The sequence below is a fragment of the Callionymus lyra genome, chromosome 13 (genome assembly GCF_982586985.1).
Source record: "Callionymus lyra chromosome 13, fCalLyr1.hap1.1, whole genome shotgun sequence".
Lineage (NCBI taxonomy): Eukaryota > Metazoa > Chordata > Actinopteri > Syngnathiformes > Callionymidae > Callionymus > Callionymus lyra.
In genome coordinates, this window is record NC_141830.1 from 17,620,292 (window position 1) to 17,647,817 (window position 27,526).

The 27,526-nt window shown below is 36.8% G+C and overlaps 1 protein-coding gene and 1 long non-coding RNA gene across 2 annotated transcripts in view; both read right to left on the reverse strand.

Annotated features, from left to right (window-relative positions):
- Window positions 1-21,577, reverse strand: part of grik3 (glutamate ionotropic receptor kainate type subunit 3) — an 86,442-nt gene extending 64,865 nt beyond the window's left edge. Inside the window, exon 1 of the mRNA XM_087806469.1 lies at window positions 20,861-21,577. Within this exon, the coding sequence (XP_087662595.1) occupies window positions 20,861-20,975 (115 nt within the window). The 5' untranslated portion in view covers window positions 20,976-21,577. The remainder of the gene's footprint in view (window positions 1-20,860) is intronic.
- Window positions 1-27,526, reverse strand: part of LOC148067585 (uncharacterized) — a 274,440-nt gene that overhangs the window by 195,809 nt on the left and 51,105 nt on the right. The gene's annotated exons all lie outside the window — the stretch shown is intronic.

Here is a 27,526-nt window from a genome sequence, read left to right on the forward strand (position 1 = left end):
CTTCATAAGCTTCATCAGACCATCACTAGCTGGAGCTTTTCCAATTGTAGTTGGGAGATTTGGGAAACATCACACAGATGTGAACTGGATTTACATTAAATACAACAACGAATGAAAGTGAAAAGCTTTGAATATTACGATCACTTAGATAAAGCTGTGAAAATGTCTCTGATGAACACTTGGCAATATATTTCCATCAAAATTTCTTCAATACAACTCCATCAAAGCAAGAGAAAATGGGCCATAGAATTGTTATATAACTATTCCTAAACATCTGAATTCCCTGTACATTTTGTAGAGTGCCATCAAAGACCCAATTATCTGAGCTGTTATTTTAAATCCTTCAAAGTTGGATCAGCTAAAGGGAATTAGCACCAAAGAAGGATGTGCCCAATTCTCTATTATGAGTCAAAAGATAAGCTTCAGTGTGACAGCCAATATTTTTTAAACCATCTATCGATGGTAATCTGAGCAGTGGGCAGCTTTTAAAGGTGTAATTGAAGTGATTTTCTTTGAACAAAAAAGTATTTAATATTATATTAATATTGCACCCTTGTGTTCTGTTAGAAAAATGGCATGGTTATGTGTATGGTTTCCAGTGCCATCGCAAGCACCATTGAGAAAGGTAAAGCAAAACTTTATAATCATCCAACTACTATGAACATAGATGAGAATCTAGACCAGAATCTGATGCAATTTTTTTTTGCTCTATCTATTTTCAGTCCTACGATATGATTTGCATTTAGATGATTCATTTATAAATATATGCTGATAACAAATGCTTGACATTAGAACTCAGGGTTAAGTATTTGTCTCATCAGAGCGTCATTAGCATATGGCAAATACAGTATGAATTAAGTTGCAAATAATCATCGCCTGTGCTAAAATGACAATTATGTATGGAATGATGTGTGTATTAAAGCTAGAGGAAAGTTTAACATAGGGAACAGAGAAGGTTTCACTGAACTTCAGGGTGATTATCAAAGCAAATAAAATAACAAAGCAAAATGACAGCGTCTCCCACTGAAGGCACTCTTGCATCTGACATCTAGTGTCATGGAAGTTTTCTCATTACGGTATCGTCCGTCGTACTTATCCTCGCATTATCCTGTACAAGGATAAATAACCAGCTCACTGTGCTTCTGGTGGAAATTTAAAGGGGTAGTTCACGCAAAAACTCAGTCTACTATCTACACTGATAGCACTTGTACTTGTACCCAGAGTACTTCCTGTCTTTGTAGCATGTTGGCTTAGCAGCATTCACTAAAAACATCTTAAAATATTGACTTATTTAAGTTTTTCCAAAACAACTCCTAATGTCTGACGTTACAGATGAGCAGCACAGAGGTATATGCATGTTTTTAAGTGCGTAAATTTGGACGAAGATGTCAACTGATCACCCGATGATACATTAAAATGGACATACTTTCTTGCCTATAACTCTTAAAATGAACGGAGTACTCTGAAAATAACTCTGAGCATCGACATGAGCGGGAGTAAGAAAAGAATGGATTTTGGTTGAAAAATCCATGGCTTTTGAGGTTACTGTATTCTCTGTACAGTCCCTTCCTGCCGCTTCCTCTTGGGGGGTTTTGGTCATAATTTGATTCAGTGAATATTTCAAAATGGTGATAAGATCAGTGCAAGCAGTGTGAAATCAAGAAAGTACAATAAACCCCACAGTCTATTATTGATTTTATTTGGAACCAACAGCTATATTTCTGGTCTTTTCATATTGGTTACGAGGTGTGTGGCAGCAATTTGTCAAATCTTTTTAATTTCTCAGGAAAAGATGGATGGATGGATGGATGGATGGATGGATGGATGGATGGATGGATGGATGGATGGATGGATGGATCTATTAACCACTTCACCTACTCTCTAACAGAACCTATTTATTAGAGTTCTCACGTGCCAGGAAAAATCACAAGGTGTTTTGCTTTTAAGAGAATCCATTTTGTTTCCCCCTTCAAACACAATTTGATAACACCCTCTAATGACCTTGATAGTGTGATGAGTGGGCCCCGTGTGCATTCATGCCTTTTAGCATTCTGCTGGTATCTTAACGCTGCACTTGACTTCCAGAGATGTGATCCCACCTTCACATATCCTCATTACGGATCCTTTTGCCGATCATTAGCGCCTTAAGTGCCTTTAATTGATAGTCATCTCTCACATGACTTTCCCGTTATTTGCTGACTAGTCCTTGGACTTGTTAGCCCCATTATTACCAACTCCGAAACCCTTTTACCCCCGAGTAGATTGCAGTCATGCGTTAAAATGATACACGTTTGTTCCATGCAAATTGGAGCTTCTCCGAATCTACCCAACCACTGACATTGTTCATCTGACCACTGTTTTACATACAGCAACACAAGAAAGAAATTCTAATGACAGAGTTTTCTTATTCATATTTTGTAAGTCAAGTAGTAGTATTTCTATGATTTGTTAGACTAGAAGAGAGATATTAGATTGTATTTGATTTATAATCAGCATTATTTACACAGAACTATTGCACACCATAATTTTGTTAAGGAGATATCATTTTGGCAGGTAATTATATAGTTCAATGCTTCAGATAATAGGATAGATAGGATGCCTGGTTAACTAGTGATGGTCTGATGAAGCTTCATGAAGCAGTGTCATTATTTTCAGAGTCCACTAGATGGCGGTCTCTGCATTATTTTCTTTTATTTTGAACAACTGTTCTAATGAAACAACAAATCTTTTAAAAACTGATGGCGCCACCTACTGACCTCTAAATAACATGACACTAACACTTCAACAGCCCATCACTTGTCGTAGTTACACAGACAAACAATACATACGCCAGAAATCTATCCAACTATTATTGTTCATTTTTTTACGTGTAGGAAACCTCCACTACATAATCGTACACACTGGAAACACATACCAAATTCTTTCCGGCTTTTCATTACCAGTCAACCACATGACTTGTTCTCAATGAACAGCTGTCACTCAAACAGATAAGATATTACCCAATGAGAGCGCTGATGGCTGAGGAGTGATGTCGGAATTAACAATAGGGAGCTGACCCCTATAGGAAGATGAGAAAGGGTCGATTTTTTCGAATCAAATAATGTTATGTTAAATATTATATCAACAAACTAATTGGGAATAATATTTATCTGACTTTCATGTTGTGGTAAATGAGATTTACAAATCTTGAACAGATGCTACGACACCGCTGAGTTATCTATTCGCAAATGAGCAAAACAGACAGTTCTTTTTTTTTTTCTTACAGCAGCAGGAATTTGGCAGCCAGAGTCTGACCTCCAGGCATGCTAACAGACTAACGATACACTAATGTGTCCCATTACACCCGATTTGCCAGGAGGGGATTCTTTTCGCTGAGCATCATGCTGCTGGTGGAATTCAGATGGGCACTGAATAATGATGCATGCTTTTATTCGCTGCTCATAAAAGACACAAGGAGCGGTCCTGCTGGGAGTCATTGCGAGACCATTTGCACTTCACTATCCTCTGTCGCCCGCTTTTTCCCTCCAACTTTCACATCCATACAAAAAAAAGCATATTCATCATTAAACAGGCAACACACTGTTAAAAAAAATATAATTGTGTTTCAGGGCTGCAGGGGTGGAAATAGAACTCCAGTTTGACTCACATTTCCAGGGTATTAAAACCTAAATTAGTATGGGGTGATGGAAATCAAATGACTTTTTTTTGGCTTTTCTCACTGGACTTCCTATTAACATTCTGTTGACATATAAATACGAGGTTATGTAGTTGTAAAGTGGGGCAATTCAAATGGGCTTTTAAATTTAAAACACTGAAAAACATGTTGCTTTAATAGGGTGACTACCATTCTAAAGCTGTTTTCCTCCTTCATTTGTCCATTGGTCAGCACTGGTTAACACATTTTGTAAATATTTTTTTTGTAGGAGACAATTTCTAGTTGAAATCCATCCAATTTTTGTATATATTTCCTTATTTAATATTCAGATTTTTAGATGGAAGAAATTAATTTAATATTGGCCAAAGAAAGATAAGAAATTGAAATGAAGCTGTAGCCTATAAGAGATGTAATGATGTGAAATGGGATTAACACTCACACATATTTCATGAAAGCAAAATAAGAAACAAAATATAAAAATTGAGACATGAAATGAAGCATTTTTCCATATTTGAGAATAAAACAGAATAAAGCTTTGCTTGGTCTGAGATGGGAAAGGAATGACTCAAAAAGACACGTAATGGGTTTATAATTACCTTTATTTGCTTCTTTCAAGACCATCTGTTGATTGTAGTCTATGTTTTTCCAGTTCTGAAATTTGTACTTGTCTCTTGGATAATCAATAACATATGATGCAGTATAAAGATGCCACTGAAACACTTCTTACTTCAAAGTGAAATCAGACAGTCTTCGATAAGCCTTTGTATTACTCTCCTTGTACAAATTATCGCAGCTTTGATCCAATTCTTATCTATGATGTCTATTCTTTAAGTTCACAGCTTAAATTCAATAACTTACTCTGACATTGGCATTCCAATACAATTTTCTTGATATGTAACATAATTTCAAATAAGGTCACTCTTCAAAAAACCAATCCAATCTCATCAGCACATCTTTAATAAAAAAAATAAAAAAAATCTTAAATAACTTACAATGGATAGCAGACAGACCTAGCATCAAATACGTTGATTTGTTGTTTAGGAAACTATATCAGACATGATCTCCAAAATGCCTTTTGTACAGGAAACTGGGCTCAAATTGGACTCAAGTAACACAACACAACCTTGGCAGATATTAAAGTGAAGGTCACTTTTTCAAATTGTCCCAGTGAGTGGAAGCACTCTGGCTCCGGCAATAGTGTTTACACTGAATGAAAATGACAAAGTACCCAGGAGGTTTAAAGTGAAAGAGGCAACAAAGAGCAGAAAATGGGAAAATGCAGAATCACAACAAGAGTTAATAACCAGTATTCGTTCCACGCTCTTCCTCATCCTGAAACTGACTCCAAAACAAATGGTTTCACAATCTCCCTGACCCACAGTTAGTACACTGCTTCAATGTGTTTTATCTATGGTCTCCAGACAAGTGTATTGACTGGCTCCAAACCAAGCTATATTTTTCAATACCAATTTTATGAGATCAATTCTAACAAAAGAGACATGACATTGGACAAAGTCAGTGACAAAATAATCTGATGTTTGATGGCTTTATTATTATATTTTTTTCTTAAAAGAAAACTATGCATTATCAAGTTTTGATCACACATGGGTACTGAAACCTAGACTAAAAGACGAGGCATTCGGTAGGTACTACTTTTGAAGCATTTCTATCAGTGCCACTAAAAAACGATGTGAGCTACCCAGCCCTCTAAATTAGATAAGATTGACTTTGTTAATCCCTCTTGAGATCTCCTTCGATAAATTAGGTTCCCGGTTCACAGCGGACAATAGAAGGTACAAAAGTTTCATGAACGCAAGAACACGAACAAAGTTCGAATAAAAAATAACTGTGCAAAAAGATAACAAAGTGCAAAGAGCATATATCAAAGTAGAAAAACAAAAATAATTTAAAAGGATACAAAGATTAACATAGAATAGAATACATCATCCCTACACTCTACATCATTAGTTCACTTCAATTTCAGTTTATTTAAAAGGACAATGTGCAGTTACATTAATAAGATGCTGCACCAGATTTAGCACAATGCTACTTTCTATCTGTAGTCCTCAACAAAGATGCAGACAGTTTACATAATACATCAAATATAGCAAAAACACAATAATATACAAAAACACAGTACAATCTAATAATATCAATGATGTCCAAATACCTGCCTGGTACTATTAGTTGCAGGAGTTGTGGTCTAAAAGCCAGTCTTACTTACATTATTTGTATAAAATATAGGATTTTGTCAATTTCTCTTTGATTTTGGCATTTAACTGTATTAATGTAAGTACATTTTAACTGTGTTGACACTATTGGTCACTGATTGGACCTTTGTCATAATGTATTTTTCCTTTCAATTCACGTTTTTCCCCTGAAAGATCTTGAATACAGACAAAGAAAAGTCAATCCGAGCAACCGATAAAATTAATGCAAGTCAATCCGAGTGCTCACACTGAGTCAGTGCCATCTCAGCTTAGGGGCCAGACTACTGAACCTTTAAAGTAGGATTGAGTTAATTATTTTCCAGATAAATCTTGATGCTGGTCAAGATGGGGCAGAGAGGCTCGCCATAAAGAGCGGATCTAATCGCTGGGCCATCGCACATTCTGGTCTGATGCTATCAGAACATTGTATTTATTTTGATCCTGCAATTTTAGAAAACGTTTTAAATGCTGATTCTGTTCCAATTAAACCTCTTTCACCTTCTCTTCAATATACCAAGACTGTGAAGCGAAAATGTATTTGTATATATGTTTTATGTTAATTCAAAATAACATAAAGGAAAGAGCAGAACAAAGTCCAAAATTAACAAATATTGTTGAAACAGTACAACCATGTATGACATCAGACATTCACAAGGATATCTGTGATGAAGCTGATGATGTGTGTAGCCTCATTATACTAAGGACAGATAACTGTACTACAATTTGTTTGATTCAGGGTTGTGTGTTTTTTTGTGACCTTCAGGAGGAGCAGGTTTTTCATTTTTTTTTTATCATTTTTATTTCTATATGTAGGGCTTGGGGCAGTGGCCTTAACCTTTTAATTATTATTATTTCAAATACTTACTCAATAGACATTTTGGTCAAGTTTTTTTTTACAAAACATATCTAATAAAAATTCTTAAGAAATGAAAAATGATATCAAAATATCATTTTTTCAGAACCAGACAAAAAAATATAATGTTTAAAAAGATCAATGAATAACACTCAAATATGTATCTCAGTTGTGTTTTTATGGTCAATAGTATCAGTTGGTAGATACAGTTGAACTAAAACTACAAGATGCAATCATCAACATTTTAGCCTTTCAGAGATATATCTTTTCTAATGTTAAGGGCAGTATAATTGTGAATTGTAAAGCAATTTTCAACACACCGCTTCTCATACAAGTTGTGTGGTGTGTTCAGCCAGAGAGAAGTGCTTTATCAACCCAAATGTCATTTGCACAAGGATTCTTGTGAGACCCTTGACAAAACCAATATTTTCTCTGAGGCTTTCCCTCTGACACACGGCGAACCCCTTTGGCTCACGTTGTCTCGGAACAAATGTGTAATATCACAACAAGCGGCTGATCTGATGCGGTGCTTGACTTATGTAAATGCTTGAGCTGAAGATGACAGTGGATTTACTTTCCAATACAAGGCTCCTGCAGCGCCGTGAGATATATCACCCGGTACAAGGTTGACACCAAGTCTTATTTTATTTGCTGGCATGACTCTATTGAAGCAAAGAATAAAGATTGATCTTTGGTGCGTTTTTTGCCTCGTAACCACATGCAGGTGAAGTCAGTGACTTCAAAACAAGAAGGTAAAACAAGCAGTAAAGCATCACCACCTCAGATCATGATCTAGTTTAAGAAAGTTGGAACAAATACAGCTCACCTTTATACAGACTTTTCAGACTCCAGTTTTTTGCTTCTACTTCGAGACGTGAAAGTTCACAGAAGTCAACTAACAATAAACACCTACGCCAAGAAGCGTATGTTTTTGTCAGCATTTATCTTTCTACAGTAGGTCTCTTTGTAAAATGACTTCGAATAAATGTCGTTTTAACAAGTGTAATGGCATTTAAAATGGCTTCTGGGTATAACCCAACTGGGACGTGAAATTGAATGCTTGAATACTACTCTCGCTGAAGCCATTTTAATTTGATTATGATAACTTTCATTATTAGTAGTATTAGTGTATACATGATGTATTTTTTACCATATATAAAAAAATGTATTGAAATGACTTTTGATGAATTCTAAATAGGATTGTTGTATTGTATTCAGTAATAATCACAATGACAAAGAAGGGGAACTAAGGTGGTCAATAAAATAAAATAAAATATCCTTTTTGTATATCAGTGTTTACCTTATGATGATGAGACCATATTGGCCTAGTTTAATTGTACCTTTTTCAAGGAAAATGATGAGGAATAATTGTAAGAGCCAAAGGAAAAGACAACAGGAGGCACAACATAAAAAAAAGAATAGACATGTTTTACATGATTAAAAAATAGGTTGTTGCCAAATCGCTTATTGTGATTGGCGGGGACCTATTTTTTAACTTCTATTATAAAGTGTTGATTAAATTGTGAAGAGTCTTCAGATAACTGGTTTGACACTAAATAAAATTGAATTGAAATCCAAAAAAATAAACAAATCAAGAACAGAAGACTTTGCTTTATGAGCTTGAATGAAAACACAATGTTCTGTATTGTAATAATGGAATTATAAGGCAACTTGTTAAGTTTAAATGCTCTTTTCAACTTAAAAAACAATTGGAACAGAAACCACCTCACAACCAATCCCTGCGTCAAGTCAAGTTGAATCAAGAACTTAATGTAGTTAATACTCAGTTCTAGTGATGGTCTGATGAAGATTTACTAAGCAGTGTCATGTTGTTTAGAGGTCAGTAGGTGGCGTCATCAGTTTTAAAATTATGTTTCATTTGAACAGTTGTTCAAAACAAAGGAAAATAGCGCAGAGATCGCCATCTAGTGGACTCTGAAAATAATGACACTGCTTTATGAAGCAGGTCTACTACTAAGCTTTAATCATGGTGACATGTTTCTTTTGCTGTTCCAAAAAAATATAACTGTTTTTCTTTGCCCTTTCAAATAATTACATTTTTTTTTTCATTTCTTATAATCTACCTGTGCCTGCATTATGTTTTGTAAAGCATTTACCTATGTATTATTAAATAGTGGTGTGTCAATGAAGCTTCACGAAACAGTGCCCTTATTTTCAGAGCCCACTTTTTTTCTTTACAATATAATACTTCGAACTAAAGCCAACATCATATTTTAATCTGATTTAGCCACCTTGAGATTAATAAATAAGACACTGCTTCATGAAGCTTCATTAGCCTCATCACCAGTATAAAGTAGAGCGATAGCTGCAACAACTTTCAGCAAGTTCCGACATAGATATTGAATACCTTTATCATAAAAGTGAAGCCAAAGTGACTTCAGAGGAAAACTTTGACGCTCAACATTCCAATTTCAAACGGAGCCCGCAGCTCTCCGGACACTCAGGATGGGCTACAATTATAAGGCACAGTGCAATCAAGGAGGTCCTTGACAGCCTGAATGGAGTCTGATGAGCAGACTTGTCACTCTGGAGCTCCAGGGTTCCATAGCTAATCAACCTCCAAGGAGGGGTCTATAGTGCCCGCCATCACTCAAGACCTCCATCACCAACACCTAGAGAGGAAGGCAATCAAGGGCCCATTTCCATGTGCTACTTATCGCACATGCTCCCCACTGACTTCCCCTCGTGGCTTTAACTCTCAAATCAAGGTGCACAGAGAAGTGAGCGCGAGCTGGATGTAGACCTTGTAATCAAATGAGGTGTATAGACAAAAAAAAAAAGAAGGGGGAATAATTCAAATTGTGTTCCGCGAGCGATGTGATCAGACTCTTTAGTGTCTTTAAATAGTCATCAACGGGATTGGAATCGTGAGGGGGAGAAGACTGAATACGACTCGATTGCCTTTCATTCAGCAGCTGTGATTGGGCTGTGAAAATTAAACCGTTTCTGAATTCTATGGGTGGATTTACAGGTTATAGGGGGGCTTTAATAAAACATGCTAGCGACTGTGAATAAGCTTGTAGAAGTGTGGAGACCTTGTGACATCTAGACACGTTGGCACAGGTCAGGGGATTAACCACACCGTTCTTTCAGAGCACATGTTGTAGTGATTTCTCGCCTGAATTAGTTAGAACTCAGTCACAGAGAGGAATCGTTAACCAAACAATCAATTACTGTTGTAACACGGAACTAAAAATGCTTAATAATGAGCACTCCACGGGGGGCGATGTGATCAAGTGAAAGGACGTTTTTAAGATGTACAGTCACACACAGTTTAAAGATAATCTTAAAAACCAACAGCCCTTGTGGTGACTCAACACTGGGGCTGACTTGGCTGGAAATGGATCTTCTCAAAACACACCAGGAACCTCCTGTCATCTTGTATTCTCCTCTGAATGTTGATCAAAATACACTCATTTTCTTCCCTGTTATATCAAAGACATAATGGTAGTCTGACACTTTTTGAGTCAATTGAGAAATGGAAATTTGGGTTTTTAATTTGTGCATTTTACAATAGTTACTACGGTAAAAAAAAAAGATGAATTAACTATGATCTGTTATTATTTGTCTGTATTAGTTAATCTCACCAAAAAATTATTGAGAAGATCCCTCTCGTCGAGACATAAAATAATCAGTGTGAGATAAAAAGATTTATATATTAAAAAAAAGTGTCAATTAATTTATTGTTTTGATAAGACTTGAACATGTGCGGTTCTAGTCATTGACATTCTGCTGTATTTGAAAGTTCAATTGTTCTTTGCCATCCATCATTAGAAATTAAAAATAAAACATTGGGTCTTTATGAAGTGCTGACTCCATGCTTCATGTTTTGAACATGATTCAAACCCCAAACTGAAAGTTTTAAACAGCCTTTAGAATGAATTGTCTGCACTAGCTGCTTCAGTTTTCTGTTCAAATACACATAGTTGTTTTTCGTGATTAGCCTTGGCTAGCTGGCTATTGTGAGTAATATGGCTCAAATTTCCATTAGATTTAAGCAGAGAGTAGTAAAATAATGACTTGTTTTTTAAATGTATATGTTTTAAATTTTTGATTTTTATATATTTTAATGTTTACTTTTCCAGATTAGTACTGTGATAATTGATGGGATTGAGACTTTCAAACACTAGAGATGGTTCAGATATACGGTCATGATCTGCCGTGTTTGAATTAAAAGTACAGCCTGATCATATACACAGCCACACATGTGTGCCCGGCTGAAAATACATGATAACAAAGAAGATATTCAAGAGATCAGATCGTCTTTAAGCTAGTTAAAGAGAATCATAGGAGCCACTGAGAATGCTGGAACCACTGATTATCATCACTGTAACAGTCGTAATAAGATACATTGTTACTTTTTTTAAAGCAACAAATTACCACGCAGGTGGATTGATTTACACATTCAATGGCAAATTGTTTCAGAATGATTTCAAACTGCTTAATTAAGTGTCTTTTCATCCAGCGTATTTTTTCCCGTCACCTCTACACGGCAAAACGTTTCAGCCCACATTCAAAGCAATTATCCCTAATGACAGAGAGACGATCCATATGTGAACAATGTGGGCAGACGCAGAACAGAACATTAACGCTGCATTAATTGTGAGATGCTGAGATGACATCATTTGGTCAATATTCCAAACGAGTGTGAATTTGACAAAACCAGCGGATGATGAAGTGAATGATGTGACCATTTTTATGGAGTTTTAAGGAATATAAATCTTGTTTCGAAATGATTGGGGTTGGTTTTAGTTTATGTATATACATTGGTTTATATGCAAACATTACATTTAAAGGAAAGATGATTAGATATTTATGGATCAAAATAAAAGTAATGTTTAATCATTTGTTATTTATCAATGTATTTTCTTTTTAAATTGCTAAAGCTATTTTCCAAGCCTCAGTGAATGCATCGTTTGCTAAATTATGAAAGGCATTAGTTCTCAAATGTCTCGATAAATTTGCATCCGATTAAAGAGTTGTATTAGTTGGTCCTTTTCATCAACCAGATAATAATAGCTCTTTGCTGCTTTTGCCAGAGTCAGGTTTGATTTCACTATTGTTGCCCTCAAAAGGAACCGATCTGAAGTGACCTGCAGTAGGTTTTGAATGCATTTTCAAAGTAAAAAAAATAGTTCAATCTTAACATAAAATAACTGTTTAAATTAGTACATTTCTGACACTTTCCTCTGCATACTTTCATATGTTAATTAGGTAATAAAATATGCAAAATAACTATTGCAATTATTAGGGAGTTCTTTTCTTACATAAAATACCCCACTTAAAATTAATAAAGGTGATTTTTCTGGAAATGTTCCTTACTTATGAAAACATATATTTATTATTTATAAGCCACCTTGTGCCAAATAAAAAAAAAACTTTTGATGGTCAGTGTCCAGTCAACTTTGAAAATAGTTGTTAGACAAATATTATTGATTATTATTATCATTTTTCGCTTGCAAATCATATGTGTTACCATAGTTATGTTATGGTTTGTAGTTCAATAATGTGTGCTTGAAATTAAATAATAAAACGAACATTGAAATCTCGCGAGAGTTTGGCGATGACTAAGGACAAAAGGATACAGTGCATATAAAAGCAGCTTGCAAAGCTGATGTTTGGACACATTCTGGTTTTAAAACAAATTGGTGCAGTTCCCACCTCGTCAAGAGGTCATTGCATTTCATCGTATATCAACGTTCCTACAGTATCGCAATGTATCTTTGCCCTTGTATCGTGATACGTATCGTATTGTAAGATTCTTGCCGATACACAGCCCTAGTCTTCTGTCTCCCTTTGCCCCCTTCTTAAAACTGAGCCCCACCTAAAGATCATTATCCCAAATATCCTAATGTAAAGTATGGAAAAGTCCAATGTATGAATCAACTTTTGAGTTCTTTGGAACATTTCAGTGTATCTTAACACTTAAATGCACAGATAATATTAGCAAAAAAGCATGTCTATCCTAGACAAGATGGCCTCCTCACAACCATGGATGTGCTGTTTCCGTACCTTATCCCCAACATGACAGATTGTTTAACTCAAAAGCACCTGCAGGACATTCCCTACCCTTTCTGGCTTTACATTAAAGGCACAAAATTCATACAAGCGTTTCTAATAGCTTTACCAAAATGTGCTGCCAGCCCAGAACCGCCCACCGCTCTTCCTTCTCTTCCTCCGCCTCCTCTTCCCTGTCAACGGTAATCTCGGTCTTGTTCCACATATCTGTTGCTGGTCACATGCAGACAAGCTGTCGTCGGATGAGTCACAGGGGAACATTTGGCGGTTAACTGCGCTGTTCGCCGGGGGGCGACCTGAACAGCAGATCGGCAGCCAGTAAAACGTTTGCGGAGGAAAGACTTTGCCAGCTAAAATTAGAGAAGCTGTAAACTGGTCTCTAACTACAAAAGATCCTGACGTTATATACTGTATCTGTCAACTCTCGGAATCTAACAACAAAAAATTATAGCAAGCATCTTGATTTTAACTTCATCGTATTGATCATATTTTTTGTTAGGAGTTAAAAATGAAAGTCACCCTTCAGGTCCTGCGGTTAATCTGGCATTAGCAACCGACGGCTGAAAGGATGGGAGGAGAGAAGGAACAGATGTGTGCTGAAGAATGTGGAAGAAAAGAATCTCTGTCCGCCTCTGATATTTTTTAGTGATAGCCATTCATTTCTAGTGGCTCTGGCCTGAAGAGGTTTGTCTTATCTGTTCTTTCTCTTTTCCTCCGAGGGGGAAATCAAGGGTGAGTCTTTTCTAGCCTTCTCTCTCACAGTTGATTAGTAACTCCTGTTCTACCACTGCGCTCCAGGGATTCTCTGCCAGCTCCTTTTATACATCCCCTTGTCATGCACACACACACTTCCCCCCATTTTTCCCCTCTCACTCTGCCTCCCAAGCACATCTCCCTACAGTCATGGCGAGTTGAGGAGCTCAGACAAGCAAGCAGGACCTGACATTCTTTAAACAATAAAAGCTTGATTAAAAGGGCAAAAATAAATCTCCTTCAACCTATTGTCTTAAGTCAAACAGGACCTTTTGTGCAAAGGTAGATACCGCTTTCAGAACCGGGCTGTGTGTCAAATCCCGGACGCTATTGTAATACACGTCCGTAGCCGTATGCAACCGCTGAGTCGAAGGTGAGACCAAGTTTACACAGAGCGTCTGGGGAGAGATAAGAGCAGTGCTAACATGGCGAGGTGGATAGCACAGCTCATCTGGCTTCAGTGAATCTTTGAAAAGAGCAGGAATAGAGCTCCTTTTTTTTTTTTTTTTTTTTATCTGGCTCGGGGGCAACAGACAAAGGCACCAGCATTGCAACGTGGTGGGTTTGAAAAGTGGGATCAAAAGGTTTAAGCTAATTAACAAGCTAAATAAGAGCCCCCGAGCTTCAGCTACGTAACAAGCCTCCTCGTTCTTTTGTTGCTGCGGTGCACGTGTGTACAAATTATTTCTACCCCTTTTCTGAAATGAAACATTAAGAAATAATGACCAAATTACCTCCAACAAGATCATTCTAATGAGTTTTTTACTACAAACTGTGAGGACAATACTGGGAACAGGGAACACTGTGTGATCCACTGAAAACTGCTCTATAGTTCCTGCAAAACCCCAGAGAGAGGCTGAAATTGGAGAGTTAAATGAAAAGGACTCATAATAAAGACAAATGGCTCAAGCATGAAATTTGATTCATCGCCTGGGCACAGAAATATTCTCAGGGAACATCAGCACGACAGCAGTTTTACAAAAAAAATGTATACTTAAAAATAGCCTATAATGAGATTAAATTACTGTCTTGATTAAATGTGTGCATTTTTAAATTGTTTTAATGAAGTTATGACGTCAATTATTGATGCCACAATAACCTAAATGCAAACCGTGCTGCAAAATGTGTGACATTTTAAATTTCTGCTTTATATATTTGATTGAACTTCATCTTACATGTTGCATTTTTTGCATTTAAAAAGAAATAAGAGTTAAAATTGACAAGGTCTTTCTTATTAAGCTTAAACAGTTCCAGTTGCCAACCCTAATTCCAGAGACGTACACCGGATGACAGAGAATATTTTTATTCAAACGATCGTCTCATCACAGTTGTCGCTTCCCTCTGACTTGAGCAAAGGCAGATAATTCTGGTTTATTTTCTGAAGGTTCTTGGATATCATCTGTCTTCTCTGGCTGATCTTAAGAGATTCGTCTTTCAGCCTTTAAATGCCTGCAATGTCTGTGGCTCAGCAATTTCATCAAAAAGATCTCTTCAGATACCATCCTTCAGATCTCACGGGCTCACCGAGATCACTGCCGTCTCTAGAAATGATATGGTCTAACAATAGGAGTCGGCTTGATGCGCTGCTGAAAAGTGGAATATGCATAACTGGGTGTAGCGGTCGACGTCACTCACATTATCTCCAGAGCATTTTAATTGTCAAGAAAAGAAAATGCGTGAAAAAAATAATATAGAGTTGAAAGGAAACATAAGAGACACCCATTATCCTCACCTGCTTTTAGTCATTACTAAATTTTATTTTTCTAAATAATCAGGAAATTTAAAAAAGAATCACAATTAAATACATTTGTAGCAGATTCTTTTATCAAAATAATCAATAATTCATGTTTATGATATTTATCGCAACAACTGCAGCTTTAGAACGGTTTCAAAACTCAGGGCCACAATGAGCTCGCTGCCTTAAATAATCGGAAATACATTGAAGCATATGCTTGTCATAGACCTTTCCCTGCAGCGCACCGACTTTGTAGTATGATATGAAAACACCATCTGGTGTGTGAGCTGTGGCTAAGCTAAGTTAGCTGGGGCTCCACGGTGGCCCCGCTGTGTCACTGGATTATCTTACTGCTCTTTACATCCTCTCTATTAGCCCCCAGTGGTTCGGATTATAGGATGATCATCATTACGTGTGGCTGAACAGGAAGCTATGTGCCTGCTTCCCTAATGCTATTAGGTCATTTTATAGTCCGTGATTTAAAGAGGTCTCTAGCGCCATCTCTGTGAAAAATATAGGAGTGGGTTGAAGCGAGAATTTATTGACCCCTATTGAAAAAACAGTAAGCCCACTTTGGATACTAATGCCTTTAAATCAACTACCGTAAAAGTAAATGCCTCTTTTCTGTAAGCACATGTGGGGAATAATGTGGAAAAAATAACATCATCTGATGCAGACCCTCATTAAATGTGTATCTGCTGGTTATGAATAATCACCTTAAAATAAAATACATATTTTCGAATTGACCAGAGTCAGCATCATTGAGGTACAAACGTGTTGTTTCTTTTTTTTTTTTATATCCACAAAGACCAGTGGAGAAGAAAGGCCTGAGTACGCCGGACCCCGGCTCGCTAAAATGAACATCTGCTGCGTCTCATCAGCGGGATTGAAGCTAATGACGAGCGCGAGTATGCTGACAGAGGGAATGGAATTGGATTGTGTGTAAGAGGCCCGCTGAGACTAGACATATGTTTTCGGATATGTGGACTGAGAACGTGGCTTGAGTGAGTGCAAGACGATGATGGAAATTACCTGAGAGCAGGAAAGGTTTTGAAGAACCCACCTTTCCGGTCTTTTGTTCATTTCGTAATGTATCTGACATTACTGCGATTCCCTTGTTTGTAAATCCTCATCTTTAAACTGCAGTTTTTCAATTCTAATACAATAAAAGAAATCATCCAGACATGTTTACTGCAAACAGTTGTGAGGGGAGATCGAGCCAAACAAACATTAAAAATCATATTATAAAAGTAGTCTAAAATTCAAACGTTATTGTAGATAAATTGATGGCGCCACCTACTGACCTCTTGACCTCTTATACACATTAGATGACCAGAGAAATACATGAGGGCCAGAGGACGAATTGAACAAATGACCAATATGAGATGTGGTCCTAGAGTTGGACAAGTAGGGACCTAATGAAGCTTCATGAAGCAGTGTTACCTTTTTTTAAAAAGGTCAGTAGGTGGCGCCCTCAGTTGAAGAATAGTGTAGTTTCAAAAAAAATAGCTGTTTTAAGGAATACATTTTAAAGGAGAGAGTGACATCAAGCTGAGACTCATCTTCATGAAGCTTCGTCAACGCATTACTAGCCGAGGGATTTGTGGTATCAATAGGTGACTGTACATCAGGAGGATTCTATCTCGGCTCTGTTTGTTAAAAAATTTTAAAAACGTTGTGAGAAAATGAAAATCAGCTAAAACCAGTATTTGTGCAGGTGCAAAATAACATGTAATAAATCATCTCACTGGGGAAGATGGAAGTCTCTTTAGTGGTTTGGAGACTACTAAACCGTAGTACCGACAACAAACCCTCTTTATCCCGTTGAAGCTGAGTGGACACACTGCATCAACCTCTGGATAAAACACCAGTTTTCACTTTTAAACCTCTCCAGACATGGTGGCACTGAAGCCCAGCTCTTTTCTTTTTTTTTCTATCTAGGCGCCGATGAAAATGACCAAGTGTTCTGCGAGGGAGAACTTTAAGGAAATGAAATGAACATGAAATCATGTGGGAGATTGATTAACTGGCACTGATTAAGTGCTTTAAGTATTAGCTAGATAAAGTAATTGATTATTCAATAAATCCTTGTCAGGCAGTGAATAACATCGGCACCTAAGAAAAGGGACAACAAATGATGAATTTGTTCAATCAATCATCAGATGAAAATCACTGTGAATATTATAACATTGTTAATCATTCAATATCATGTAGCCAAATAATGATGCTGGGTTTTCTTTTTGAATGAAATGGCCAACAAGGGCTTTATAACTGAAAGTGTTCACCCAAAATTCTAATTTCACTTATTTTCTACCTACCCTTATGTCGATTAAGAGTTGGGATTATTTGCAAAGTAATTAGTTCCTCTTAAGGGTATATAGGCAAAAATGTATGTCCATTTTATTGAAGCAACTGACGTCCTCCAAAAATACGCTTAAAAACATCCATTCAGAAGTACTCCGGGTAACTTTCCAACTAACACTTCCAGGGCAGACATTAGACTGTGTGCGCTCTGAAAGTGGTCGCTATATTTACATGGAGTACTTTTGGAGTACTTCCAGTTTAGCGCTGTTATTCTTTAAACGGCTGCCACAGGAACAATTCCTCTTCTTGAAACTTCAATATAAGATTGACATTACAGACAGACAGTATGGAGGTGTATGTTATCTTTTTAGAGGACGTTCGTCCCTGTGCTCCTGTTGCTTCAGTAAAATGGATATTCATTTTGTCTTTACCTCCGAAAAGGGACAGATTACTCTGTAAATAATCCTAACCCTTAGTCGCCATGAAGCAGAGTAGAATGTCATTGAAGTTTTATTTTTGGGTGAACTATCACTTTAAGGAATATCCAACATGACGCTTCCTTACTGAAGAGAAAGTACAAACCAAATATTTAAAGCTTGTACTCCTGTCATTGAGTCGCTGAGTGCGTTATACGGGGTGACCACGTTTGAACCAAGCCAGTAGCAGAAGACCAGATCAATGCACAAAATCAATGCCAACAACCGAACGTTGGTTGCCCACCATTACCCAGATTGTGGTAAACAACATGGACCAGCTAACCATGTGCAGAAGGATATTGAACACCAATTAATGTTGAGGATAGTTTTTAATTGGTGGTTTGTGCATCATGAGATTGCCCAAGGACATTTTGCTAACACGGTGTGCGTTATCTATTACGGAAGTACAACTAGAAATGATGTTGCTAACACTTCTTTTTCAAAGCGTCATTTAGGTCAACTGAGATTAGTGTCATAGGATATACAAAGTAGATTAGTGGGAAACTTTACATTTGATTTATTTTTTTCTGTTCTATAACCTTGACTTGTTTATTTCCAAGGTCTGAGGAATTCAAAAAATTGTGCCCGCAGTGTGTAGATATATGACGCAGGAGAGAACCGCAAATAGACACTGTATTTTGATACGTCTTAATTTTATCAAGGTTTTAATCTCACATATTTCAAAATGTCTACTCACATTCTATGTCTATTTTGGTGAAATTAATCCAGAGCATTACTGATTCAAGGTCAACTAATTTTGGGATGGGAGGTTTACGCCATGATGACACACACACGCTTGTGCACACACCTTTTCTTTCTCTCATTTTCAGGTCTGGGAGAGACCCCAAAAATTGGCACAACGACTCTAAATAAACTCTTGTCCCACTCAAGATTCAATAAGACAGAGTTCCAAACCTTCCTCTGGGCCCCATTATTGGTAATGAAAAGCTGCTTAGGGCCATCATTGAACCCCCCAGAAGGAATATTAATCAATGCCAGACCAAAAAAAAACCTTCTTCAGATCAAAAGATTAAGACGTATCGCCATCGAAAAAATGAAATAAAGTAAAGGTTTTGAGATTTTACAATCAGCGCTGTGGACAACTATAAGGGAGCCCTCTATTGGTTACGATGATGGTGACACACACGCACACTTGCATTCTGAGTAGCAAAGAGCAGCAAAACATGGTCTAATAGAAACAATGCTACAAACGCTTGTCATACTTTCATGATTTTTATTTGTAAACTAAATAAACAAATAACTAAATTAACTCTAAACAACAATATGGTCTATAAAAAGAGCACTCAGGGCACATTTCAAGGTAAATTTGTCTCGGTAATTTGACATCTGCTTTTTTTATTTTTTGTAACTTTACATTTCAAAACAAAGCCTGTCAAGCCTTCTTCAGGTCTTCATTTGAGCGCCTGCCACAAAAGAAGAACAAAAGTGTCCCTTTGACCAGATGATTTCAGTTCGGATCAGATGAAAGAGGGCTTTAAGAAGTGTTTTTTTTTTTTGTTTGTTTCTATTTCGACACAATGTCAAGTAAAGTCCGTACTCGGCAATGTCAGAGATGTCACAACTCCTCGGGGTTTTGCAGTCAATCATAGACACACTGTGGGCCTGTGTGACAGCTGTATATGATGTTCAGCAGTAAACATTGTCCCCCGTTTGTTAAAGACAATGTTTACTATCCATCCGCCTAAGTAATTGTAATGCTTGAGCTTGATAAAAGTGACAAAAGTGAGTGAAAAAACATTGATGGCCGCCTCGTTCTTGAGCTTCTTGGTAATTACACTGACAATGTTAGACATGAACGGGTGAATGCAGTTGACTTTTTAAGTCTTGCTTACATATGTAGCGCTTGTAGCCAATGTAGCTCATTTTATTGGTTCTGGTCTGGTTTCCTTGCGTCGTCTGTGAGTGACAAGTTAACAACTCCTCCACAACGTATGTTTAGTTTGAGGGCTGCTGCATTTAGCGCTTAATATGTAACTAATAAAACAAACTACTCTCTACAAGTTCATTTTGGTTATTTGAGAGTAAAGAAAAATCAACTTCTGTCTATATTATCATATTTTTTCCACTGACTACTGAATGTAAGTGAACGATTTAACAATTTGAACGTAATACATTATTAGATAATTTGGGTTATTCTATTAAATGTGATTAATTTGGGTCTCACCGAAGCTGTCTGAATATTTGTCCAGTTAAGTTAGACAATGATATTGTATTCAATGATAATATTGTGCTAAAGAGTTCAAATATTATCATGATATGCTCATATGGACAAGCGTGTTGAAGGCGTGTTGGTTTTTAATTCCACCTTCCTTCAGACAATATGTATGGCCTCTAATACAATAGGATAACATAATAAAATAGGTGACTTAAAAAAGGAGGTTGCAGAATATGTATTCTATATTTGAGTTTAAAAAATATTCATGATAACTTAAAAATATATAATATACATTCTTCTTAAAGTCACAAGGCTTTACATCGTTTAATTTTTCACCTCAAATAGATGGAGGAGGAATACAAAACATTACAATATTAATAGCTAATGACGTTAATAATGTGTATTCAAGCCTATAGTGGTTTCGGAAATTACTTTATATTTGAACAATGACTCTGGCTGCAAAATATAGCCAAGAAGCATCAAAAATGTATTAAAAGATTAAAGTCCCTTCTGCAGTTTTAAGTTAAATTAAGCATTTTTTAAACAGGGTCCATCGTTTAAACTAAGAAATCCGGGAATGAACGCAACCAAAAGACGATCTCAGGGGCGCAACTTTCAAGGTTAATACACTGCAAATGGAAAAATTACGCGCAACTTACCAATCCGGATGACATGAGGCATCCCAAAACAGTATTGAATCCAAAGGAGGCACGGGATCAGGGACGTCCAGTATTCCCACATCGAGCTCCGGGGTGACAGCCAAGTATATTGCATGCTGGTTTTTTTTTTTAAAGTCGCCGGATCCTTTAAGATTTTCAAATTCCAAAATAAAATGTGCTCATTGAGAGTCCGAGCGCGCAGCGTTGGAAACACACACACACACGTGGATTCGCTGGTTTGCGACAATGGTGTCTCATTCTCTACGGCGCAACATTCTTGTAAAAAAAAAGAAGAAAAGGATGTGGAGTTACGCGCAAGTCCAGCCGCACCAGTCTCTCGCAGAAGTACCTGACTGTCTGCGTGTCTCTCCCTCCCAAGCGTCGATGAGCGCAGTCAGCTAGCGAGTGGACCGAGCTGGATGGACTCCCCACACCCGCCTGGAACAAGCTGCGCCTGCGGAAGTTTTACACGAACAATCCGTTGTCACTGAGGGGATTGAACAAAAAAAAAGAAAAAAAGAAAAACACCAAGAAAAAAAGAATACAATCCAATGGCTCTTTTTAAAACAAGATTGTACTTTCTATAAGCCGCATGGAGATGATCCGGCTGCGCACTGACGCTCAGGAACCTCGGTGGTGTTTGTGGGAAAAAAGCGACTGTGTTTCATGCTCAAGTGGTGGATCTGGTTTGTCCTGGATGGACAGGTGGGAGCAGAAAAGTGCGTGCGTCTGACAAAACCCTCCTCTTCGACGGTGCCACGAGAAGCACGCGTCGTTACGCACGAAAGGACTGTTGAGGATGAGGAGGATGAGAGCAAGTTGAATAAAATAAATACAATTCTATCTTCTTTTTTTTTAATCCTTCCCTTATTGGAGAGTCGTTTTAATTGATTTATATTTGATTTAATTGTGGGATATATTCCAGGGAACCCCGCGCTCCGTGGTCGCAGGATGAGTTATTTGCATAAACGGGAACTCGTGTCATCTGAGGATTTGGGCCATTGGCAAAGCAAGGGTTCCTTATCTCTGTTATTTAAGACCTCCAGTGTGTGTCAATGAGCACATTAAAGCCCCCTAACTGGTTGATGCCTATCTGCCAAGCCATTTTTCATGCTTTAGAAAAAAAGGGAGAAAGGGGGGCAGGGGGAGGGCGGGGGTCTCATATAGCTCCCATCACTGCAGTGGAGAAGAGTCGAGCTGAAAGTGTGAAATTATTTGCTCATGGCGAAAACTCTCAAGATTCTCGGGATAGAGTTGCCTCTGAAGAAAGATCATTTTCAAGGGGGAAGGGGGGTGTTTTTGTTCATGAATAAGTGGCACTGGTTCTGACAGTTCAGCTGCATCGTCAGACCTTATTGTATACCTTTTTTATCTATACAAAAATGGGTTTTATGAATGTGTCACAGGATTCCAACTAGCAAAATAAAAGTTGCTTGAATACATAATTTGTACAAACATTGAGAGAATAAAATAATCATTTTCAACAATGTCCCTCAACACCCTTTTCATTATTCATATTATATTATATATTTTATTAATTAGGAATCATATCTATACCTGGAAAGAACCAAACGATCCTTAGCATTATATGTTGAATAAGTACATATATAAGCACAATTATATATATATATATGAGAAAGAGCATATTTATGTACCTATTCGACATATTTAATATTATAGTATAATATAAGAGGAAACAATGCATTAAATAATCTATTTTAGTTCTCACTAATATTATCCATATTTACCTTCTTTTCTTTGTAGTCCATTGTGTTATCTGTTATTGCTACTCTTCATTAAATTATAACTTTTTTTTCTCAACTGTAACCAACTAGTCATAATTTAGATGCATAAAATGAAACTGTGTCTCTTATTTCTCCCTCTATATTGATTATATGATTATATTTTGCCAAAATACTAAATTTTATCATCATTAATATGGGTTAAATCATTAAAGGAATGTGCAATATTTTCGATTATAATAAATTTAGATTTATATTTTGGATTCCTTTGTGTTTTTTAGTTTCTACTATGGATGTTGTTTTTGATTTAGAAATACATTTTCTTTTAAATTTAATTTCATGTTAAGTTTCACAGATATATCATTTTACATAATTTAAATATATCTTCTTTTTTTTTATTGTAACCTTAACAGATAAATAAATAGCTCGATTGTTTATATATATATTTTTTAATTCATATTACATTAGAAAATATATAGAATATAATAATTAGCCATAGCATTTTTTCTGTATCGTTATAAATGTTAAATGTTAGATGTGTTCATTCTTAACGTTGTCAGTAAGAAAATGTAATGGCACATCCGTTTTATTATTATTGTGGGATCTTCTCTGAATGAGGGAGAAACCCAAAGCGTGCATTAGAGAGCGAGAAGGCAAGAACAAGCCAGACTGAATGCTGCTGCATATTCATGTCTCCCACAGCAGATTTATCGCCTGCTGGCACAATGTAAGGACTATCAATGTGAGTTATGTGGCCCGGCTCTCGCATTATCGAGATTCATTGACTTGCTGCTCTTTCAAATTCAAAATGTACACAGCCTCGGCAAACAAGACATTTCAGGGTGTGTGGGTGCCCTCTATAGAGTGATGTGGGTCCCTGCTCTCGATCACTCCTTCAGCCTACTGGAGGGAGACCACAGACCCCGCTGTGACACACGCTGGAGTAAATGTGAAGTGACTTCAACTTGTCTTAATTCCGTTTAGTTTGACTTTTTGTACCTCTAACGTCAGCCCTAATAGAGGGCAATACATAAAAAACGAGGGTCACATTCTTTTTAAGTGTCGTTTGAGATTACCTGTCAGGAGAAATTGTAGACTGGTCATTTATATTTTTTTTAACAGAAGAAAAAAATCTTACATTTTATTACTCCTGGAGCCAGAATGTTGGAATTTTGAGTCCAGCCTGAACATTTTTTTCTTTGTCTTTTTTCATTTTTTCTGACACTCTCTTCCAGAGTCAAAATACTATTTAAAGTATATACTATTATTTTCCTAAAATGTGATATAGAACTTTTATTTAACCTTTTGAAACATCTGCACAGATAGGAAAGAGTGAGATGAAGTCACCCATGTGACGGTACATGAAGTTAATAAACCAGGTGGCTCAACAAAACATCTTGGATATTAAACAGTAAAATGGTTTAGACAAACAAAAATAAAAAAGAATAAGGAGTTGAGAGCAACTATGTTTGTTTTTCTGTCTTGATAATTCCTATGAAATTGTTGATTTGTATGCAGCTCTAAATTGTAATCAATGCTCAACTCAATGTAGAAACCTTTTTTTATTCTGTAGGATTTACCTTAAAAACACTTTGTGAACTTGAATGAAATAAAATGCTTTTATTTTATTGTATTCATTCAGTACTTCACTGGGAGTTTTTTTATTTGCAGTTTCTACACTTCTAGAAGAGATTACAACTCTGTCAGTCCTATTTCTCACCCTGTGAAAGAAATGATGGCTGTTGCATTTACAACGGACCGGCGATCGATGCCTTTGCTGGCAAGTAGCTCATAACTAATGGCCACAGAAACATCAAGTCTCCATTGTGAAGCTGGACACATTGACAAAAGGTGTACTTAGTTGACTGGATTGATCAGCACATTTTGTTTATTTTTTAGGATTGTGAGAGAAGAAAAAGGAACCCAATCAATGTCTGCAGTGCCTTTCAGCACTTGCTTTCTCGTCATTGGCTGAGAGACGTGCAATTCAAGTTGTGAGATTGTCCATAATTACTCTGGATTGTTGGGGACAGTTTCTTAAAAATATTCTTTTATTGACTCGTCTTCTATACAGAAATACAAAGAACTATGACTTCAGGCTTCAGGTACTGCTGCTAATCCAATTAAAATCAAATCCAAACAATCAATTGTACAACTCTATGAAAAACAAGTAGTAGAAAATTAATTTTTATTATGTTTTCTCTTCTATATTTAACCCGTTCCTTTTTTCTTATTAATGTTTCTTGCAAAGTATCAAGTAGATCAAACCTTTGTTAAGAGAACAGAAAAAAAAATGTTTTGCTTTGAAAACATAGACATTTCAGAGTAAAAAAAATGCTATCTTTAAGAAATATTTATCCTTAATAACCAGCGTTTCCCAGGTAAAAAAGAATAATTTCAAACCAAAAAACCCAAAACAATAATGAAGAGAAGGGAGTATGCCCTGACTATGGGCATAAGATGATGGTAGTCACCTTTATATTTAGAATCCATGTACTTATATTAATGATATGACTTAAATTTGGAATTGATTTCATGAAAATTGACATTTTTGAATGTCGTTGCTCCCTGAGAATCACAAGTGTTGAGAAAAATGTTTTGTTTACCTCAAGAAGACACAAACTCAGTGTCAACAGTCTTTTGCTGTGACCGGATGGAAGGGAGACAAGAGAGAACAGTAAAATGTATTAAACATAAGGTTTAAATTTTATTGTAATTGGATGTATTTCAATTTTCATTTGGATCTTCTGACCCTTATTTTGTTTTACCCTTTAACATGTGAACCTCATGAGAACAGTACAGCAAGTCCAGAACAGAATACCCTTCAATAATCAATGTGTTTTTGTATCACTAAAATAAGTAAACCTCACTGATTGAAGAGGCACGTCCTCGTGCTGTGTTTGTCGATAGTGCTGAGTTAGAGGTCCACTTAAGATGTGTGTGCTGAGGCTAACATTGGAGACGGAGATGTGGGGGAGGCCGCAATTTTTATGAACCACAATAATCCTAATAACAGATTCCAGTCTTTCTGGATTATCAACAAACTTTATTTCTTATTATTAAAGGGTTAGTTTAACCAAAATTGTAAATTCACTCATTTCCTACTCACCCTTTTGTCGACTAAAGTTTGGGATTAATTTCCGAGTAATCTATTCTTTTTTAGAGTTATAGGCAGCACCTAAAAACATTGTTTACCTTGATACTGCGTCTTTTTGAACGAAGACAAATTAGCGCCAGATGCTACTTTTAAATGGACTTACATGTTTGCCTTTAACTCTCTTATAATCTCACCCCTTCAACTTGAGGGTGAGTAGAAAATAAATTAAATAATATTTTTTAATCCCTGAAAGCATTTGGTGGAAAAACTTATACCTGGAACATTTCAAGATATTTTGTGTCCCTCTCACAACAATCTAATCAGATAGAGGTTTCCTGGTGACTCTAAATTGGACCCAGTGTGAATGTGTATATCCTTTCATGGTCCCTGTTGTACTGGTGACCTCTGACCCTTTGTAGCTGGGATAGCCTTAACCCCCAAAGGCCTGTCACCTGGGAATACGTAGTCGAAAATAAATAATTAAAGTCTAAGTTCCGCCAACATTTTGTTATAAATGATCTTCATTTGTTTATAGCAATAAAAGTCCAAGACAATAGATTTTGATGGCAAACATGGTTGTCATTGAGGTATAAAAAGAGGACATCACGGATGGTTGCACGGCTCGAAAATGTCCTGTAATTGAAGCAAGTGAATGCACTCAGCGGTGCTGCAAAACGACAGCTAATATTTCTGTCAGCGTTATCGCGTATCTATTTCAAAACATGAGCAAAGAGGGCACAGAGGTTTAAGTGAAAGATAAAAGAGATCCACGGAGGGTAAATAACATGAAAAGGTTTTGGGCTCAAGTGTAGTTATGAGTGGGAGGAGCTCAAACGTGAGACCAAGGAGGAAAATGTGGGAGAGAAGTGAACTTAAATTCCAAGATGATATAAAACTATGAATCTTCAAGCAGATGGGTATTTACAGTGCTCAACATAAATGAGTACACGCCCTTCGAAAAGTATAATTTTAAAGAATATCTCAATGCACACCAAACGTTTCCAAAATGAAGCTTTGTTGTTTAGCTTATAACATGAAAGTAAGGTTATTAATATAACTTAGAAGAATTTTTAAGGTTTACTCAAATGAGGGTGACGCAAAAATGAGTACACCCCACAACAAAAGCAAATAAATCAGGTACTTTGTATGGCCTCCATTATTTTTAATGACTACACCAAGTCTTAGGGCATGAAATGAACAAGTTGAAAACATTTTCCTGTATAAATCTTTTTTCCATTCTACAAGAATGATCTCTTTTAGAGACTGGATGCTGGATGGAGAGTGATCCTTAACTCGTCTCTTCAGAATCCCCCATAGGTGTTGAATTGGGTTCAGATCAGGAGACGTACTGAATCACGTTTACTCTGTTCTTCTTCAGAAATCCATCAGTGGCCCTAGATGTGTGTTGAGGATCATTGTCATGTTGGAAAAGTGCACGACAACCAAGGACACAGAGTGATGGTAGCACAGGCCCTGGCAAACTCTAGACGGGCTTATATGTGACTTGGTTTAGGATAGGCTTCTGCCGTATTGTGTCACAGGAAATAGTCACCCCAGATTGGCTTTCTACTTTCTTAGATGCATGCATGCTGATTTTCTTCGGCCCTTCTCATCAGGAGACTTTCCTGTCGAGGTTTTCACTTAACTGGACGACTTTAGCCTTCACTTTTGCAGTGTAAATAAATAATTTTCTTTCTCAGGTCTTAAGACATTTCTCTTCCTTATCGTGCCATTGCTAACAAGATAAAAAGGGAACGGATTTTCTACACCCTTTCATATTCACCTTTCTTCTGGACACCTGTGTGATGAATAATTGTGGTCGATTAT